Source organism: Ictalurus furcatus, chromosome 4 (assembly GCF_023375685.1).
Source record: "Ictalurus furcatus strain D&B chromosome 4, Billie_1.0, whole genome shotgun sequence".
Taxonomy (NCBI): domain Eukaryota; kingdom Metazoa; phylum Chordata; class Actinopteri; order Siluriformes; family Ictaluridae; genus Ictalurus; species Ictalurus furcatus.
In genome coordinates this window covers 27977007-27999139 of record NC_071258.1, presented here as the reverse complement: position 1 = coordinate 27999139, position 22133 = coordinate 27977007, and the positions used below count along the sequence as shown (strand labels likewise).

The window sequence follows — 22133 nt, the reverse complement described above, 5'->3', positions numbered from 1 at the left end:
CGATATATCAAATAACGCTATGCATTTCGAGGCACTTCACGGGGACTTTAAAATGTCTTCCAGATATGTCATTCTATAATTTGTTTATTTTAAAACCATTAGGTTTCTTTATTTGCTTAAATAATTCCGTTTTGTTTAAATAAGATAAATGGTATAAAGTGTATATAACTTTTCCAAAGTAAAGCTATATGATCACATGCATGCCAAAATGATGTAGATAAGTAAGGCCTCTAAGATAGGTGAAGAATCTCCTTTTTGCAAGTGACGACCTGTACATATTAAAATGTCTTCCAAAATAAACAGAAAGCAATTCCTGGGACCAACAGGGCATCTGAGCAAACAATGGTAATAAAACACATTCAGTTATATTAAGTCAATAATTGCCATCTGCAGAATTGTCATTTAACTTTTTATTTACTTTGTTTTATTCATTTTTTTAAAGGCTATATCTGTATTTTAGTAATCATAGCATACAGTAGATGCAAAAAAAAGAAAAAAAAAAAGACAAAGGATTGTAGTATTAGGATGCAGATAAAGTCTTACATACTGTATATTATTGCTCATTGGTGCAGACCGGTTTAATTATAAAAGGTGGTTAGCTTACAATGAATTTAAACAAGTTGAACAAGTTCATTAAAACAAGTTGAGTATTTTATCACCAAATGCCTAGTCAGCATGAAGCTCTGATAAATTAGAATACTCCAGTCTCTGAAAAAAAGGAACTAACTAAAAAAACAAGAAGGCTAAAGTGTGCCTTCTGGCATTTGCTCATTTCTGATGTGTTAATAAAGTTTGCCAGTTCATATGATCATTTGCACTGCTACTGCTGCCTGCTGTGATATCGGCAACCGACTGCTCTTCTGGTCACATAGTGGAGCCAGAGGCAGTAGGTCATGAATGTGTGTACACTCTATTTGGACTTTTTCCATTAGCCACTGATAACTCAAGCTAACAGGTTCATAAATCTAACAGATACTGGAACCATTTGAAAACTTAACGTTAGAACAAAAAGAACAGACGAACAGGGACAAACAAGAAGATAAGATAAATGACTTAGTAATGAGATATAAACATAAGCACATGACTCACAAGACTGAAGCAGACTAAATAAGGAATAAAACACGACTGGTGAGGCTGCATCACACCACCCCGTCATAGATTCCTTCCCCATAACAACTTATCCTGAATATTTTATTTCTCTTATTCCACAGCAACTTGTCAATGATAATTTTTTAATAAACATTTTTTTTTAAAGAATTACATCATATTTTTTTATAGTTATATATAGTTATAAATAGTTATATATTTATATATAATTATTTATATTTATATACTTAATGTTGTGAAACATCCATAAACACTTGTTATTAGTTCTTGCTATCACTTATGTTACAGGAGGTATAAACAATTGTTTCCTCACCAGCTTCTCTCTCTCTCTCTCTCTATTTAATGAGAGGAAAACACAGCTTTTCATGTTACCAAGAAACCAGTAAGTGCAAACTCATCTGTCCTGAACACTCCCATAATGGACAACTTATTGATTGTTACAAAGCACTGACACTGGAGACTCCTTCTGTAAATATCAAATAAAAACATCCTTACAGAAATATTCATCATATCATCAAATATATATTATTAGTAGTAGTAGTAGTAGTAGTGGTAGTAGTAGTATTCTTTTTCTTCTTCTTCTTCTTCTTCTTCTTCTTATTATTATTATTATATAAATTATATACATTATTCTATAGAAGTTATATGAGCATCCACTATACAAGTTCTGGTGAATTAGATGTTTCTATAGAAATTATGATGTGCTAGATTAACAGCACTGCCTTTTAATTAAGCACTAAAAATTAGTTAATGTCAAATAAGGTTAAGTAATTATCTGAATTCATGTCTCCCATATGTGTTTGGGTGTGTAAGAGAGAGGTTGTGAGTGCATTTGTAGGTGCGGGGCAAGGTGAGAATGGAAGAGACGCCATACACTGCAGGGCCAGACGCTATCCCAGCAGGCAAAGTGAGCTGAAATAGTGCATCCATAGTCTGGCCAACCTAATGGCTGTGCCTCGACCTAATCACATACCCCATGAACCCAGACACACACCAATACATTCAAAACCCAAATACACACAGTGATATGCAGAGACAGACACAACTCATGAAGGCAGACATGGTGGACTCATACAAGCTATAGGCATATTTTCTAAAGTGAAATTTGTTGATTTAGTGATAACATCTTTGGTTAGATTGGTTATAAAAAAATGTTATGGACATGCACAGAAGCTCCATAGATCTTAGCTGTTTTCAGCTGTTCCCAGCTGAGGAGTCATTCTTGTATTATTCTGCATTCGAATTACCTTGGAAATGGAAAGTTGGAGGATGGGATGACTTCATTTTTTACCTCTATGCACATGAGCAACAAAGTGGGAGAAAACCATGTACGGCTTCATGTTTGCTTTTTGTTAGCAGCAAGCTAACTATGACTAATCTATATTTTCCTTTTGAAAACAGCAATATGTATAGTCAATGTAATAGATTTAACAAGCTAATATGTCTGTAAGTTGATGTATCTAAAGCAAATGCTATACTTATTGATACAGAATAACTCAAGGTAATAAGACAGTAACATTATAATAACACTTGTACAACTCAGAGGAACTTGGATTTGACAAGACAATCCCTAGTTGCAGAGTAGGAATTCTGAGTTGATGGGGCATTTTCTGGTTGGAGGTCAAGAATTATAAGTTACAACGTGTATTTGATTGCAGAAAAAGTCATGTAGCCTTGCAGGCTGACCACGCTTGGGTAGTAATAGAATACATGTAACAGCATTAAAAAAAACATTTTCGTTAAAAACCAAATAAATTTCTTTTAAAAACAAATCTTTTGACATAACACAATATAGACAGCTGCTTGATTATAGTTCTGGTTCTCTCTTGCTAGTCGTGGCTCACATGAGCAACCTCCTGGTGCATGATAATTTGGTAGAAATGAGCACAAATTGTTCTCTGAAATGCTTTTCTTCTGGTGAACATACGTCCTCTTTTTCCCGGACAGGATTTCTAAATTTGAGAAAATGTCCGGGATTTGGCTTTAGTTTCATTATGATGTGCTAATGGTCTAGTACCGCATCATGTGTGCACATGATTGCATTGCTTTAACCCCTCTCTGTAATTCCCGCCTCCTTGCACACCAATTGGTCGATTATAAAAGGCTCGCAGCAACTACTGGCCAAATTCTTGCCTCTCAACCATTAGCCTACTCTCAGCAAAGGCGTGAAGGTGAAGCGCTGCTGTGTACAGCGTGAAACAGTTGCTTGACAGTAGCAGCAAATGACAGCTGTCCTAAGTCGAAACAATGACCATGGCCATATAAGGTAATTTTTTATTTCATGGACATTCAAAAGAATATATATATATATATATATATATATATATATATATATATATATATATATATATGATGGAAATAATGCTAATACTGTGTCTTTTTCAGTGTATTAAAATCTGCATTCATAGTAAAACTGTTTTGAACGCTATTAAGACACGGGGGAAAAAAGGTGTTGTCTTTTTGGAAAACCAGAATATGGCCACCCTAGCTTTTGTGTTGTAATGTCACCCTCATCAGGGACTGTGATCTATTATTTATTGATTTATTTATTTATTTTCTTAAAACAAATCCAAACATTGAACATGTTTTTAAGCTCTAAATAAAAGTATTTTAGATCATATTGGTTTTCTCTTGACTTTATTTACATATTTGACCTTGAAGTAATCCAGAAGTAATCACATTACATTACATATTGTGATACTTAAATTACTTAGGTAACTGATTAAATTTTTTATTAAGTAATTTGTAACTGTAACGGAATACATTTTTAAAGTAACCCTCCCAATCCTGTGGCTGACAGGACACATACATTTATATGTTTTCCATGCAAGAATTCCAGCAACAAAGCAGATCTAATTACAGTGCTCCAGTCCTATGAATGTCAGGTTATACATACCAATAAGGCATTCCCTCTCCTCTGATGACCATGACAACCATTTCATGAAACTTAAAAGAAGACATAATGTGACAATTTAAACAATCATGTTACGTGGCATGTAGTTTGGACTGTGGACAGCTTCCACACCTGATGCAGACCGCACCACAGTTCAATGGAGGTGAGCCCCAGACCACTGTTTTCAAGAAGACGGTTTTCTGAACTGTTGCTGGATTGAAAGTATCTTTCACACTTCACCAAACATACCAAACTCTTGGGGCAAAAGGCCACGGGACCAGAAAAAAGTATGAAAACAATCTACAAAATAAATTCTACAAAATTAAGTGAAAACTAGATCTAATGGGAAACTATGGCATATTGAAAGACAGTTTCCTGAAGTTTCTACACAGGCTGTTTCTCAATTATAAGAACCCAAAGAACAAACTTGTATTCTCGTGAAAACCAGTGTTGCCAGGCTACCTTGAAAGAACGAATACGGAAGGACAAGACGACATAGATCACATCTTTGTGAGAATTGAGGTGTGCTGCGAGCATCCTGTTGCGCAATGGACCGTCCAAGCACATTTCTAGTAGTGGGACAGGGTCCTCATCTCTTCAGTGCTCACTAAGTAATATGTTTCAGCTGGTTAATAGATTTACTGTGCTCAGGTCTGCATCCGATGCATCCTCGATATCAAGAACTCATCCAGGTAATTTCATGCATCCCTGGTACTTACATTGTTGAGTATTGGAACTGAATTTCAGTGGTGGATGATGACATAGAAGGAGTTCACAAGCATGCAAGATCACATAAGAATGCATATTGAGAAATGTTCACAGTTGCCAGTCACATTCACAGTCACCAGACTTCTAATAATGCACACCTGTCTCTAATCACCTATCACTAATCACCGACACACACACACACACACACACACACACACACACACACACACACACCTCTTTTGCTAAGTAAACTCGGTGTACATGTGCCTGACTTTACCAAGTCTTGATATTCTAAACAGAAATAAACAGAAAATTCTGTTTTTTGATCTTGCTCGGTTCCCTGGTTCTCTATGTTTTGGATAGCCCATGTTACAATTGCAAATTGATCAGGCAATTGATCGCCTGACCTCTGCCTGTTTACAGTTTATGTCTTCAGACTCACATTTTGGATTGGGTTGCCAGTTCTTTTTAAATAAAACCTGAACATGCATACAAATTATTACATACTGTATTTGAAATTCTTGATAACTTTTTCCAGAAAAAAACACCATAACCGGTATTGCATTTTCATTTCCTCTATTCATTTTACAATAGAAAACTTCATAGTGTACACAACAACACAAGCACTTGACTGTTTTTTGAAATGGAGTTAGCTTCATTTTATTTTCTAAACAGATTACATGTATAATAAACCTTTTTTTTTAAGGCAGTGTTCATACAAGCATAGCTGATGATTTAAACATGTTAGTACTCACAGCCATCATATATGTCTGTGGGGATGTGCACAGCTGTGTGGTTGTAGGAGATGAGACGATTTTTAAAAGATGGATCTTCCTTAAATTCTGGTCGGATCCGGTTTTTCTTTCCTTCAGTTTCGTTGACATCAAGCTGGAAGGTGTAATACAACCCCATTTCCGAAAAAGTTGGGACAGTATGGAAAACGCAAATAAACAAACAAAAAGAGTCTTTTGAAAATTCTATTCACCCTGTACTATATTGAAAACACATTATTTCATGTTTAACTGCAACACACTCCAAAAAGTTGGGATAGTCGACTGTTTACCACTGTGTAACATCACATTTTCTTTTAATAACACTTATTAAGCATTTGGACAAGTTTAGCAAGCAGAATTTTCCCCCATTCATCCATTATGCATTTCTCCAGCTGTACAACTGTACAGGGCTTTCGTTGCCATAGTTTGCGGTTCATAACATGCCACATGTTCTCATTTGGAGACAGGTCAGGACTGCAGACAGGCCAGGCTAGCACCCGCACTATATGCTTATACAACCATTTGCTTGCATAATCCGGGCAGAATGCGGTTTGCCGTTTTTCCCTAGAAAAGACAATGTCTGGATGGCAGCATATTGTATGTTGCTCCAAAATGGGTACATATATTTCTGCATTAATGGTGTCCTAACAGATGTGCAAGTTACCCATGCCATGGGCACTGACAAACCCCCATACCATGGCAGATGCTTTTGGACCTGACGCTGATAACAGTTTGGATGATCCTTTTCCTCTTTGGCCCGGAGAACACGACGGCTGTTTTGTCCAAAAACTATTTGAAATGTCGACCCATCGGACCACAAAACATGACTCCCTTGTGCTACTGTCCATCTCAGATGAGACCAAGCCCAGAGAAGTTGGCAGCGCTTCTGGACAGTGTTGATGTATGGCTTCTACTTTGCACAGTAAAGCCTTAACTTACATCTGTGGATGCAGCAGCGATTGGTATTTACTGACAAAGGTTTACCAAAGTTTGGCCAAGCCCATGTCAGGATATTCATTACAGACTCATGACGGATTTTAAGACAGTGACGTCTGAGGGATCAGAGATCACGCACATTCAGAAGTGGTTTTCAGACTTGCCCTTTACACACAGAGATTTGACCGGATTCCTTGAGTCTTTTAATTATATTGTGCACCGTAGTAGGTGAAATGGCCGAAATCCTACCGAGTTGTCTTTGGGGAATGTTGTTCTCAAAGTGTTGGATTATTTGCTGACTTATCTGTTAGCGGACTGGCTAGCCTCGACCCATCCTTGCTCTTGAAGGACTAGGCCTTTTTTGGAGGCTCCTTATATACTATGATTAAATGATTGCCTCACCTGTTTCACATCACATTCTTATTTCAACTTGTCACATCACTATTAGTCCTAAACTGCCCCTGTCCTAACTTTTTTGGAACACCTTGCAAGTATCAATTTCAAATTAAACATTTATCTTCAAAAAACTATGCAGTTTTAGGTAAAACATCAAATACTTTGACTTTATATGTGTTTTGTTCAAAAACAAGTCAAAGTACGTTTACAAATCACACCTCTTTGTTTTTATTAGCAGTTTACATAATGTCCCAACTTTTTTGGAATTGGGGTTGTAATTCAGTAAAAATACAAAGTATTATCAGGATTTTGTATAATTTCACAAAATGACATCAGCGCTAATAAATCATACAGTTAACACATGGCATCATGGTGAAAAAACAAGGCCTCCTCACATGACACTAAGAAGCTGGTCCATGCCAGGGAATCCACTAGACACTCATTAACTACTCAGAATAGCACTCACACCTTCTAACTAGACATTCCAGCTGTGCATCGTCCAAGCTCTTCATAGTGTGTCTAATTCTGCGTCAAATCTCCCCATGTAGCTTCTCTGTCACTATGCTAATTGGCAAGTGTAATATATGACATCCCAAGAGATTGTATTGGCTACATTGAGGGTCAGATTGGAAGAAATGCTTTTTACGTTTTTTAGCTGCTTTACCTGTAGATCCACACATCTTCAGGCTAATATGTAAAGAGAGCTAAACTAATGAGCAGCATGTACTAATGATATATGGGAATATGATATATGAGAAAAAAAACTTTTACTTACATTGTCCTTGGCATTATAATAGACTATGTCACTATCCTGCATGGGAAAGAAACACACAATGATTTACATGCAGTTTTAACTATATATTAACACACACACAAAAAAAAAAACATGCCAACATTAATAAACGTCATGGCACATTCCATTAAAAAAATAAATAAATAAATACCTTAAACTCTGTTGAAAAATAATCTCTGGAGAACATTATCTCTCTATCAGTGTATCATTATTATTAAAATCAGTGGTAATGACCATTTTGTTTGATGACCAGTGGTATATTTTTAGTGTTATTTTTCAATTACTGTATTTGTTTTATTATGGGTAAAATAATATGGTTACATATTCCATTTTAGGAAGTGGGAGATGGGATTGGACAGGGGGTAAGGTTACCAGACTTCGCCATGGGAAAACCAGACAGGCCGAACAAGCATGTGGAGGGTGGGTGGGTGATAGGGGGATGTTCAGTAAGCATCCAATATGTCACCAAAACTGTGCCTTACATAAATGTTCACCCTCCTTGAATTGTGTCACATTTTGTGGAATCGAAAAGACTTAATTGAGACTTTTTTACCATTTGATTTACATATTATGTTTAACCTCTAACATACATTTTATTGTCACATGAAGGTTAATTAAACAAAAAAGCATAAATATGTCAGCTCCCCCTGGGTCTCAGTCTGCTTTGCATGTATGGATCCTGAGTTTTTCCTGCTCAGTTTTGCTTGGCAAAACTGCACAAGCTCTGTCAACTTGGAGGGACAAGAATACTAATGCAAGTAATTAGACTGAATACTTATGCAAGGCACTGTATGCCACCAATTATTGTGTTATATATTGTGTTATATATTGAGACCACTTGTCTCAGCCCCATTTTTCTGCCATGGGGTTAGATAATTGTCTTAGAGGTTAAACACTTTAAGTGCTGCACAAATAATTCTTCTAGCCTTTATTCTGACATTCTGTAACACACAAAAAAACTATAAGAAAACAACCTACACTATATTTGTTGTGTATTCTGTAGGTAAAAAAAAAATGGATAAAACTGAGAAAGATTGATATTTCATTTTGAAAGTAGCTATAATACATTTAGGTTTTTATCTCAAACCTTTCCATAACATAGCCTAACTGCCTACATACAGGCTGTGTACCACAGTACTAAATAGTATGTTCAAAATAATAATGGATCCATTGGAGCTGTAGTAATCTGATATGCTATTTAGCATGATATACTGCTTGGTGGTTTAAGACACAGCTGTTGAACACACCTATGCTGTAACTGAAAATCCCTAAATATGCGGGTGAGTTGCAACTGGTAGAATATACACCAGTCCAAAGCCGTGTGTGTGTGGATATGAAAAAGTGAGAGAGAAATGCATGTGACAGCACTGGAATGGCACTTTATGGAAATGAGATATTTAAAATGAGACTCTGCAACAGTACCCATCAGATACCAGTCTACAGAGATCAAAATCTGGTTTAAAAAAACAGTGCAACATGGAACTATTATGTGCATAATTTATGCATGAAACATGAATTGTGCAGATATTAGTCTAACAGCCTAATTGTCTTGAGTCAAAAAGACTTTCAAGTTACTATCAAGCCTAAGGACAGTGTTAGTACTGATCGATTGCAGTGCTAGTACTGTCGTAATCTAGTTTCACATCATATGGTGCTGCTCTAATGCTCATCCATGCTCACCAGGGGGAAAAAGAACACCACAGCTAAATTAAAGCATCAATGGTTCATGCACATAGACAGGAACTGATGCACAGACATGAAGAAAAAAACAATACCAGACATTATAGAGAACACTGAAAAAGATACACTGTCACATTTCAGTGGTGCAGTGAGAAAAGAAGGAGTTCTCCTGCAACTTAAATGATGAAGAATATAACCATCTAAAACTGGCAACAAAGAAAAAAATAAATCAATCATTCAGTCTGTATTGATTAATTTGTAGAATTAAGTCAGGCTTGTACATTTTGAGATTGCTGCAAATGGCAACAAGGGTTGTGTTCGCACAATCCCAAATTCATTCTATATGTTCTATTTCTTAATTGTATTTTGCCCATGTACTGTAGGCCAAAATGAACAAGGGTCTGCACAGACAGAATGAGACTTAATACAGTACACAGCTTATAATATCCAGAAATACATCCAGGGAATACAAAAAGCATTCCTGCAAAACAGAGATGACAACCCTATGTTTGCTGATCTGAGAGACTTGATAAATCCAAATTGCATGAATTCACTGACTTTTATTGCAAAGCAGAACGCAATCTCTCTGATTCGGAAATTATTAACTTTGGCATCACATTAGTGAAGTGCATTCTAGATGAGATTGCTTGAGAGAGAGTTGAGACAAACCAGAAAAGAATAATACATCAAAGATAGCACAAGGGTTGTAAAACATGTTTTGGTTCTCATGGTGCATTCACAGTACCTGGTCTTTTATTTGTGAAGATGGTGGCATAAATGATTTGTTCATGTCTGTCAGGCATGTCTAAATGTCTTAATTTTTGGTGCTGTCTGTTTGAGAACAGTGAGAAGTAAAAAGAGCTGAGAAAGCATGAAATACTCATATTAAGTCCAGACACCTGCTGCTATGAAAGAGGATTCGTTAAAAATGAATGCAATTAAATACAAAACACGAAACAGACTTGGGGCTTGCTGCATTGATGTTTGTCTCAGGATTTAATGCCATGTAGCCAATGACAACCTCTGACTTGCTCTTTTTTAAGAATGGCTCATAGCAAATTTTAATTTTAATTTGGTCCATTGCCTATGTTAGTGTGGAATATGTGATGACCCTTGAGGGACACCAAAAAAATCCTTGTGAAAGTGACTGAACAACAGAGCAAAAGTAGACAAAAATATACACATTGTCATTTTCAAAAAAACTTGTGAACACCAAACCTCCAACCTGTTATCCAACCATTTATCTTCAAAATATAAAATTATGTAGCTAAGTGAGTAAGGCATGAAATTCTGGACCCACCAACAAGTCCTGGGAGTTTAAGGGTTTAGACTAGTTTGGATTAGTTAGGCTTCAGATTGGTTGGAGCCTTATTATTAATAACGCAACATGATATCCACATAAATTACTTACAGCAAACTCATCCTTCCACTGATGCTCCATCTGGAAGTTTTCTGCAGCAGTTGCCAAAGACTGAAAAAGATAAATCATACACTACTTCAGTGAGTTTAATTAAGAACATGATTTGAACATTTGCAACTTTATGCTGCATTTTACAAATTAAAGTGGTTGAGTTTCCTGAAAATGTATGAAACTTAGTGAATGATGAATGAATTAACAAAGGACATATGTTGAATACATGTCTGTCTTACTAACAGAGATTTAGCAAATAATTTTTTTTCATCAGGTTAAAAGCAGTTGGGAAGTTATGGTATTAATGCACACCACACCATTTACTTGTTCTGACATGGGAGTCATTTAATTAAAAAAAACATTAATACTATATTTCCTTGCATCTCTGCATTAGATCCAAGATTTCACCCTTTGGTTGACCATTTCCTATTTCTATACTTTACAATTGAAAGCATTGTAAAGTATAGAAATACAATGGAAAAAGACTAAGTATTTTCACCTATATTGTGGACTTTAGTGGACATGTGGATAATTGTAATCTACTGCTTATACAAAAACAGTGTTTGAAAAAAATGGCAGTTATATGGTTCCTTAGATGGTTCCTTTTTGTGATCACTTTTTATTTACCTGCAAGTGGTAAATAAAAAAAAAAGTAAAGATAAAAATTTTTTATCTTTTTATAGATTTTATAAAATTTTTATAAAAAAAATAAAGTACTTACTACAGAAGTTCTTTACTGTAGAAGGATTGAAATGAAAACCCTGGAGTAATTAGTGATTCTGAATTGGAGTATGCTATCTTTGTTCAAGATGTCTTTTGCTCAACTTACAATTATTTATCTATTGCGTTTTTGAGTTATCATCCACTAGAGAGGTTAGCATGCAATTCTGACATTAAAACCCATGCTTATACAAAATAATAACTTAAATAGCTGTCCACTGTAGTGACCACCAGGCATGAAACAGTTACATCACAGTATGGTGCTTGACACAGAGTAACTGGCAGTTACTAAGCTCCAGGCTCAGTAAATCAAATATTAACATCAGATGATTTGCAAGCACAATTTGTGAGTAATTTTGTGTGCTGTGGGTAATCACATGCATTACATATGGCCCTTAATCTTCAATAGGCCAGTCATAATTAGGAAATTTTGGCTGATGATTTTTATACACATAGTAATTGTGATTTAATTATCTTTTCTGTTGAGTATGTCACTTAACATAACATAACATAATAGTATTGTTGTAGTAAATCTTAAGTCCTAACATACACTAACAAATTACTCTATAAGTATGCTGCCTAAGACTCAGTAACTACTGCTTCGTTAATAGTGAACTGTCTGCCAACATACTTACTGAGTAATTAACGAGTAGTTCTTAGTAGTTATTAGGAGTATGATAAGTCTTATTAAAGAACTACTCATTCATTCCTGTTTACTTACTGAATAGTTACCTATAACTGAAATGTATACATATGTTACTGGACAATAAACAATGCACAATAGAAAATTATTTAATTACAATCTAGACATTTTCTTCTCTTGTCCCTCTGAGGGAACCCTTAAAGGCCGGGCTGTTTCTAGCTATTAGCTACATAAACAGGTGCTTAGGACCTCCAAGAACATAAACATATAAGAATATGAGGATGGGAGTTCACAAAGGTATTATGGTACTTTGCGTCAATTTCATACATGCATGGTATAAGCTTTTCCTTTTTGATGGTCTATAGGCTACCATTTACTTCTTGCAATCATTGGTCATGACAGATGGATTTAAAACCTAAGCTAACAGTTCATGTTTGGCACTTTGTTCTCATTCTTAAACGCATATAATAAATGCCAAGCTACCATCGGAAAAAAAAAAATATTCAAAATTGCATTATTGGACATAGCTAGAGTCAGCACTGCTGGATATCTTGGCGATGTAAGAGGTGGTGTAAAGAGACAATTACACTGCCTTATTTCACAATCTCGAACAGGTGAAAAGGTCAGTAGATTGACAAGATTACACATTTCTTCCAGAAAGAGCAAGGAAGTGCAGTGCAGAAGAACAGGACTGTTACAGTTATATTAGAACATTTAGTTCATACTCCTGTCACACATATATCCAATCTGTTAAACAACACAACCCTGGAAAACAAGCAGTGTGAACGTAACAACAGGGAGTGCCAAGTTGTGTTATATTTAATAATATATTTAAAAATCATATTTAAAAGACATGTATATGTTTGTTTTTTATTTGAAGTAGAGAGAATTATTTGTATTAAATACAAGTTGTGTAATATACAAATACACTAGGACAACTAACCATTACACCCACATGTGCTTTTTGAACATCCAATTCCAAATTTAGTCACCCTTTGCTGTTATAATAAAATCTCTGCTCTTCTGCGAAGCCTTTCTAGCAGATTATGGAGCGTGGCTGTGGGGATTTGCTCATTCAGCAACAAAAGCATTAATAAGCTCAGGCACTGATGTCAGGTGAGGAGGCCTGGGGTGCAGTCAGTGTTCCAGTTATCCCAAAAGTGTTCAGTGGGGTTGAGGTCAGGGGTCTGTGCGAAGACACTCGAATTCTTTCACTCCAACGTTGCCAAACCATGTCTTCATGGAGCTCGCTTTGTGCACAGTGGCATTGTCATGCTGGAACAGGTTTGGGCAATGCCTGTTACTTCCAGTGGAAGGGAAAGTGTAAAGCTACAGCATACACAGACATCCTATACAATTGTGTGCTTCCAACATTATGGCAACAGTTTGGGAAAGGCCCACATATGGGTGTGATGGTCAGGTGTCCACAAATTTTTGGACCACATAGTGTGGTTGTTAAAGCATTAATAGGGGGAAAATTCAGTCTTTGTTAATATTATTAGATGAAATAAAAATTTAAATGAAAACTATCATTTAAAATGATATTTAAATGACATTTGTTTAGAAGGCTTCACAGAAGATTACATACCAGAAATTGCACGATGGTTAAAAATCATCTACAAAATCAACTGCAACCTCTATCCAACAGTTATGCTAGCAACATGTCCACCAGTGATTACCAAGGTTTATTTATTATTTTTTTTGCTTAATTGTTATTAATTAAAACACTGTGTAAACACAATTCTCAATGTCAACAGTCTCTTTTCAATTCCATTGAGATAGATTTTTTTTTTTTTTTTTTACACTACTTCAACAGACAGACACACATACACATACACACAAACATGCACACAGACACTCTGGTGCTGAGGTTCTGGGCTGATATTCAACAGTCTCCTCACCTCCTCTGCACAGTCTGGGAGACTAAAAATACACAGCATCATTCTCTCTCTCCATCTCTCTCTCTCTCTCACACACACACACACACACACACATACAGTCATTTGTTTATCATTTATAATAAGCACATCACACTATTTTATAGACACTATATACCAGTAAATCAGTGCATATGTACACACAAGAGCACACACATGGATACACTTCTGAACCCACATAATAATATTTAAACACACACACAAACACACTATATAGTCCATCTACTATACTAGAAAGACAGATGTAGCTCTATGACACTTTATCATGACACCTTTTCTATAAATCCTCATTGAGCATGCTGAGAGATTATTGGTGAACAGATCTATACATTACTGGCCAATAGTCAATTGTTGCCATAACAACCCTGAAACCGTTGCTGATTAAAGTGTGTGGAGTAACGACCCATGTGGATTAGAATGGAAACCCAGGCTGAAATATGTCCCATACTCATTAAATACACAGTGGGAAATATAAGCTGAGAAGAACGCTCTGTACCATTTTCTTTCAGGTGCAAATTTTCCCATACTGTAAATGGTGCTGATAAAAATTCAACATGAACCTGTAGTAAAAAATAGTGAACATGCTTATTTGTCACAAATTGGATCTTGCATTTTGGATTCCAGTAAGAGTCTTAGACCAGACAAAATTCTCTCTGAACCTTATTATTTTTTAACTTAACAATACAGTGAGATACAAGATGACATTTCTGTAATTAAAAAATAAATAAATAAATAACAATACATAGCAAATACATCATTTAAAATAATATAAGATGATTCAGTGTGTCTTAAAGAAAGCCTGATTTAAAACAAAAAATCTTCATATCAGTAAAATAAAAAAAACATAGGCAGGAAACATAGGCAGGAAATGTCCACAATTTTTCATTGACGATTATTTTTCACCTTTATCTTTGCACACAGTAGATGGATAGATAGATAGATAGATAGGTAGATAGATAGATAGATAGATAGATAGATACAGTAGATAGATAGAAATAAATAAATAAAGTGTTACATTTTCCCTTGACTTCAAAAATACAGATAGATAGACAGATAGACAGAGAGACAGACAGAAAAAAGATAGATAGATAGATAGATAGATAGATAGACAGACAGACAGACAAACAGATAGCTAAATAGACAGATGCATAGCATGACTATCCATCAGCAAGCCAGTCATTTTTCCCCTGGCAAATTCATCACACTGATTACAGTAAGTGCAGTGAAGTAATTCAATAAGCAAAGTGGCGTTTCATTAACACCTCTACTCTAGTCTAATCGCCCAGTCTGGAAAGGGAGCAGCTTATTAATAGAGTGGGCTGAGCTGTAGAAAGGCATCACATTAAGTCACACGTCCACTGCTCCACCAATTAGCACACTTGCTGCAAATATGAATGACAAATTAATGGTTTGCAGGTAATCGAAATGCAAACTGGTCGTTTAACGTGAATGTATCTTTAACAAATCTACATATTCATTAACACTCTCTCTCTCTCTCTCTCTCTCAGAAGGTAAGAAGCTCAACATTGGTAAACCTAATTCTAAATTCAAGTCAGATATGATTTGTTTAAAGCAGACAAATTCAAACTAGGCTCTTAACACAAAGCCTTATATATTCAAACCACCCTTGAAGCTCAAAGATTCTCAGTATTACTGAGAAGCACTCTGTGTGTGGAGAGACTATGAGTATAGCAGGCATGAAGGAAGAGACCCACTCAGTGGTGCTGCTGGAATATCACCCACATCAATCCTTAATTATTCTAGCCATGGGCATTCGACAGAAGAATAAATGATGTTCTTAGGTCTAAGCTCACACAGACACATTCATCTTATTATAACATGCATTAAAGCGCTCATATGTTTCCAGCACATTCGGCAACCTGCTAGATGTGCTGAAACTGCTGACATTCTAATTCATTATACCCAATTTATAACAAGATACTGCGTTAACAATAACAAACATCATCTTTTCCTGTCATTTCCTTCAGATAGCAAACAGCCTAATATTCAGTCTTGTCATCATTACCTAGATGTAAGAGTATGACCTTAAAATGCAGTTGGTCCACTATTTTGAAATGAAAGCACAGGCAGACAGCAATGTGACACAGGCCATAAACTAAGTAAAGCCCGAGGTATATTGTGTTCTAATGGGAGGCTTTGGTTGAGCATCGTCATTGAGTTACAGAAGTCAGTCATAAATCCTGTTTGCTTCTGCTTTTTGGTGCAGCATACCAGTTCATAAATGATTCAGATGAGTGTGTCTGTTCACAGATGGAGATATCCCCTGGACACATACAGAACCATGCATAGATATAAGTCACAGCCTGGACTGGAGTTCTAGAGCTGGTGCCAAAAGTCCAAAGTTATGTCAATGTTTAAGCTAAGAAGGTTTTCCGTATACAGAGTAAGTAAATAATTATGATCACCTGCGTGTAGTTCATGCCTCCAAGATTGGCACATACTGTGTCTAGTGATTAGAAGTTTCAGAGATGAGGTTTTTCAATAGTGTCTAGACCATCACATTTTAACACAAGCACTTGCCTTTAAGCAAAAATAAATAAATAAATACAGCAATAGAGAAATCAATCTGCAATAGAAAATGTGGACTGAAAAGGAAAATAGTTTTTGCCATCAAATTTAATATTAATTAATATAAATTCACGTCTAACATGATGATACTGTATATGAAGAAGAAGATGACAAGCAATGAAATAGGAGTAGATAGATCACCAGTACATGAATGTTGCATGAATATTCCTAGCTGTAATTCTCACATTAACCACTACAAATTTAAACACTGCTTCCTGTGAGCACTTGACCAGGACATAATCTTATTTTGGATTTATACAATGAACCAGCAATTATGTAGCCATGAAATAAGTAACGGCAATGTATTTTTGTTAACTCAATGTACTATGCTTTAAAGAATATGCGGCCATAGTTTGAAGGATAAGCTGACCTAGCACTCATCCCCTATGCTTACAGCTCACTTTAAGTGAATTCATTATTAATCAATTAAAGTGATATTAATTGATTATTAAGTAATTAATATTAATTATTAAGTAAATAATTCATATTATTATGAATATGCATTAATTGATTAATTTACATGAATCAATTAAATATCAATCTTTGAGATAATGAAAGTCTCTGATTAAAGATGCTGTATCTGCAGAAAAGAAGATTTTGTGGCCTTTTAATAGGACAATACTATTAATTAACAATGTCATATTCATGATTTATGATTTATGAATTTTATCATTACATTTTGCGGTTGCATCAAATTGTCAAAGAGTGGTGCTGGACTTAACACTGCTCCTTGCTGGAGCACAGGAAAAATCTAATTAGGGTAAGAATCATGCATAACTGAGACCTCTGTTTTAGGTCAATCTCACCAGACATACAGTAACTGTCTGAATAGAGCTTAAATTCATCTGAGGTCTGAATACAGATGTGAGCAATTTTGGTATTAAATTATTATAACTCGGAACATGACCCCAGGTGTTACTACTTGTGCAGCAATACCGATATACTGTAACCAAACTTCTATGAAACATGGTAATGCCTATAAATTCCACCTATAGCCTTTCTGACATTTATTACACCTTTGTGTCAAGTGTGGGTTGCTGCAGGTCGGAGTAATGGGCGTATCGAAAAATATGGGCATATCGAAAGGTTATGCAAGTCTAAAGGTTTTTTCAATTGGTCTTTTTTCTGTTCCACTGAAAAGCGGGCCGTAAGCTTAAATGCTATTGGCCAACAGATTTATTAACAGGAAGTGACAAGTCCAACATAGACAACAGGTGTAGTCACTACCTTGTAGTCACTATCCCTAAGCTTATTTCCCTTCTTTGACTGTAAGAATGGTGATAATGACAATAAAAATGTTAAATTTAAAATATCTTCCCTCGGTCAATTTAGACGGCATGGCCGCGGGTCACTGACGTCATCACCAGCACACATTTGTTTTGGTCTTGGTATACCAGCAGTTAATTTGGGGCACTGTTGATGAGGATCATAAATAATCAAAAACAAATTTGAATTATTATTTGAAGGATACTAATATCTCTGAAAAGAAGACTGTTAAGTTCATAAGTTCGAAATTTGCTTTTTTGTCTATTACCAATTTATTGACTGCACATGATAGCAACAACATATCTGTCATAGAAGTGGTAATTTCTACTGTGTAACTTGTAATACAGCTATGATTTACAATTGTGTTTCTCTGTAATTTCACTGCAAGAGCATGCAAACAAAACACGTGAAAGTTTTGTGTGAGAAGTAATAAAGCAATGGAAATACTGGAGGTGTTGATCATAAAACATTGCAGTCTAAAGCAAATTACCTATCTATATAGTTAACAGTGATTGGCCAATGCAGTTCCAAGCAAGAACTTCCTTTCACCAATGAGAAACCTTTAGACATGCCCATACCTTTAGACATGCCCCTATCTTTAGATACGCCCATTTTCTCAGACCTGCAGCTATCCCTCTCCTTTGTGTTGGATCATAAAATGAATGTTTTTTTTTTTAATTAATAATAATTAATATATAAATATAACTCTGGAAAAACCTGCAACATGATTGATTAGTGGGGCATGCTAAACAGATACAATGAAGGTAATTTATTCCTATTAAAAAAAAAAATTAACAAAAAAAACAAGGAGAATATCTCCCTCTTGGTAAATCTAAGACTGACCCATTATTCATGGGAAATGAGCAGTAAGACCAAAGAAAGCAGCAGAATATAAATTGTTATATAAGAAGATAAGCTACTGTGAACAACAGATACAATTGCAAATGATACATTCAAATAACCTTGTGAACCAAGGTGTGTGATAATTATGGAAATGAAAGTGAGGAGAGAGGTTGTTCCATTAATACTGCTTGTTGTCCCAGTGGATATCAGACAGGAATCAGGTTTATTCTCTGGAATGGATTTCATTAATGTTTTCCCTTTTCCCTGAGGAGGTTAGAGGAGTGATCCAATTACCTCCAAGGCATTGCATCTGGCTCTATTATTTACCAGGCATGATCATTTAAGTCAGCAGCCATCACTAGGCAGGCACTGTTTAAGGGAAAAAAAAGATGCCAAAATGATCCCCCACAACTGCTGCTGCAGTAAACATGACTGGGAAGAACTGCTATAAATACAAGCAGTGCACATTTAATACCACCACTATTTATGTAGCACAAATGTAATGGGAAATATTATTAGCTATTTTTATATTGACCTTAGATATTCTATAGTCCTGCTAGTATATTATTGCTTCAATTATACTGTAATTGCATTATTGGCATACAGATTTTGCCAAGGAGTAATTTCTCAACAATATCACATCATCTTAATATTCTGTGTGTATGCTGTTTCCGTTTGTGTGTACTCACAATTCAACAGTAAGTCCAACAGTATAGCCTCCAAGCTACAGTATTTTATTTAGCTATACATTTAGAAACTTCTGGAACATAGACGCTATGTGGATTCAAATCCAGGTTAAAGCATACCTGTTTAATGTGCCCTATTTATATTTCTTGAATCTTTCATCTTGTTAAATCTGATTGTATTTCTTTGTAGTACTTCTAGATTTATTACCAGCTCAATAGTGCTTCATTAATATATCTTTATTATGAATTTGTTGTTTTGACCAAGTAGTTGTTGTTGGTTTTTTTTATGTGTAAAGCACTTTGAGAATTTGTTATACAGGATAGATTCTGCAAAGTTTTTGCTGAGAATAAACTCTGAACATAGTGACAGCTGCATACACTTAAATATTACTACTGAATATCTTCTGAACATATCTCTCTATATATTTTTATAGGTTTTATTGCACTCCTCAATCAAATGCTTATGTGCAAGGGGTAAAATCTCACTTTGCCCTTTGACAACTATGAATGGTTCTTAGATTGCATGTTGCAGTTTGAGCATTTCAGCAACTGCTGATCTCTGGGGATTTTCATGCACAACACTCTCTATAATTTACATATATTGGTGTTAAAAACAAAAACATCCAGTGAGTGGCAGTTCCAAAATCTGTACAGTTAAAAATGGAAGTGCCCCCTGGTCTTCAAGTGCCCTTCAAAGAGCAGTGGTAGCTCAATGGTTAAGATGTTGGACTTCTAATTATAAGGTTGTGATTTCAAATCCCAGGTTTTGGTTTTGGAATAGGATGTTCAACAAGTACAATATTCAGGTGTCCACATACGTTTAGCCATATACTATATGTTTTGTAGTTTTATGTGATGCCAGTGCTTGATCTTGACACATTTCTATTGCTCGGCTGCTCTCACCCTCCAGACCTATCTGATTCATCCTAAGTTATGAGTTTCTGTACTTATGACTCACCTTCTGTTGTTGTGAATTGTCCCACATGGATACCAGAAATATTTGCATTTCCAAGATCAGTTTATACCCAAGTCTCTCCCTTACATAAGTAAAAAAATGTCACCTGGATACTGAAGACTTACAGTGAGGGAAAAAAGTATTTGATCCCCTGCTGATTTTGTACGTTTGCCCACTGACAAAGAAATGATCAGTCTATAATTTTAATGGTAGATTTATTTGAACAGTGAGAGACAGAATAACAACAAAAAAATCCAGAAAAATGCATGTAAAAAATGTTATAAATTGATTTGCATTTTAATAAGGGAAATATGTATTTGACCCCTCTGCAAAACATGACTTAGTACTTGGTGGCAAAACCCTTGTTGGCAATCACAGAGGTCAGACGTTTCTTGTAGTTGGCCACCAGGTTTGCACACATCTCAGGAGGGATTTTGTCCCACTCCTCTTTGCAGATCTCCAAGTCATTAAGGTTTTGAGGCTGACGTTTGGCAACTCGAACCTTCAGCTCCCTCCACAGATTTTCTATGGGATTAAGGTCTGGAGACTGGCTAGGCCACTCCAGGACCTTAATGTGCTTCTTCTTGAGCCACTCCTTTGTTGCCTTGGCTATGTGTTTTGGGTCATTGTCATGCTGGAATACCCATCCACGACCCATTTTCAATGCCCTGGCTGAGGGAAGGAGGTTCTCACCCAAGATTTGACGGTACATGGCCCCGTCCATCGTCCCTTTGATGCGGTGAAGTTGTCCTGTCCCCTTAGCAGAAAAACACCCCCAAATCATAATGTTTCCACCTCCATGTTTGACGGTGGGGATGGTGTTCTTGGGGTCATAGGCAGCATTCCTCCTCTTCCAAACACGGCGAGTTGAGTTGATGCCAAAGAGCTCCATTTTGGTCTCATCTGACCACAACACTTTCACCCAGTTGTCCTCTGAATCATTCAGATGTTCATTGGCAAACTTCAGACGGACATGTATATGTGCTTTCTTGAGCAGGGGGACCTTGCAGGCACTGCAGGATTTCAGACCTTCATGGCGTAGTGTGTTACCAATTGTTTTCTTGGTGACTATGGTCCCAGCTGCTTTGAGATCATTGACAAGATCCTCCCGTGTAGTTCTGGGCTGATTCCTCACTGTTCTCATGATCATTGCAACTCCACGAGGTGAGATCTTGCATGGAGCCCCAGGCCGAGGGAGATTGACAGTTCTTTTGTGTTTCTTCCATTTGCGAATAATCGCACCAACTGTTGTCACCTTCTCACCAAGCTGCTTGGCAATGGTCTTGTAGCCCATTCCAGACTTGTGTAGGTCTACAATCTTGTCCCTGACATCCTTGGAGAGCTCTTTGGTCTTGGCCATGGTGGAGAGTTTGGAATCTGATTGATTGATTGCTTCTGTGGACAGGTGTCTTTTATACAGGTAACAAGCTGAGATTAGGAGCACTCCCTTTAAGAGTGTGCTCCTAATCTCAGCTCGTTACCTGTATAAAAGACACCTGGGAGCCAGAAATCTTTCTGATTGAGAGGGGGTCAAATACTTATTTCCCTCATTAAAATGCAAATCAATTTATAACATTTTTGACATGCGTTTTTCTGGATTTCCTTGTTGTTATTCTGTCTCTCACTGTTCAAATAAACCTACCATTGAAATTATAGACTGATCATTTCTTTGTCAGTGGGCAAACGTACAAAATCAGCAGGGGATCAAATACTTCTTTCCCTCACTGTATAGCTACTGTACAAACCACCACTTTATCCCAGGACTCTTATTCACAATCTGCTCATACTGAACATCCT

The 22133-nt window shown here is 36.2% G+C and overlaps 1 protein-coding gene across 1 annotated transcript in view; it reads right to left on the bottom strand.

Annotated features, from left to right (window-relative positions):
- LOC128606937 (voltage-dependent calcium channel subunit alpha-2/delta-1) overlaps positions 1-22133 on the bottom strand; it is a 109726-nt gene that overhangs the window by 49810 nt on the left and 37783 nt on the right. Inside the window, exons 4-6 of the mRNA XM_053623501.1 lie at positions 10698-10757; positions 7589-7624; positions 5464-5596 (exon numbers count right to left, since the gene is read on the bottom strand). Of these exons, the coding sequence (XP_053479476.1) occupies positions 5464-5596; positions 7589-7624; positions 10698-10757 (229 nt within the window). The remainder of the gene's footprint in view (positions 1-5463; positions 5597-7588; positions 7625-10697; positions 10758-22133) is intronic.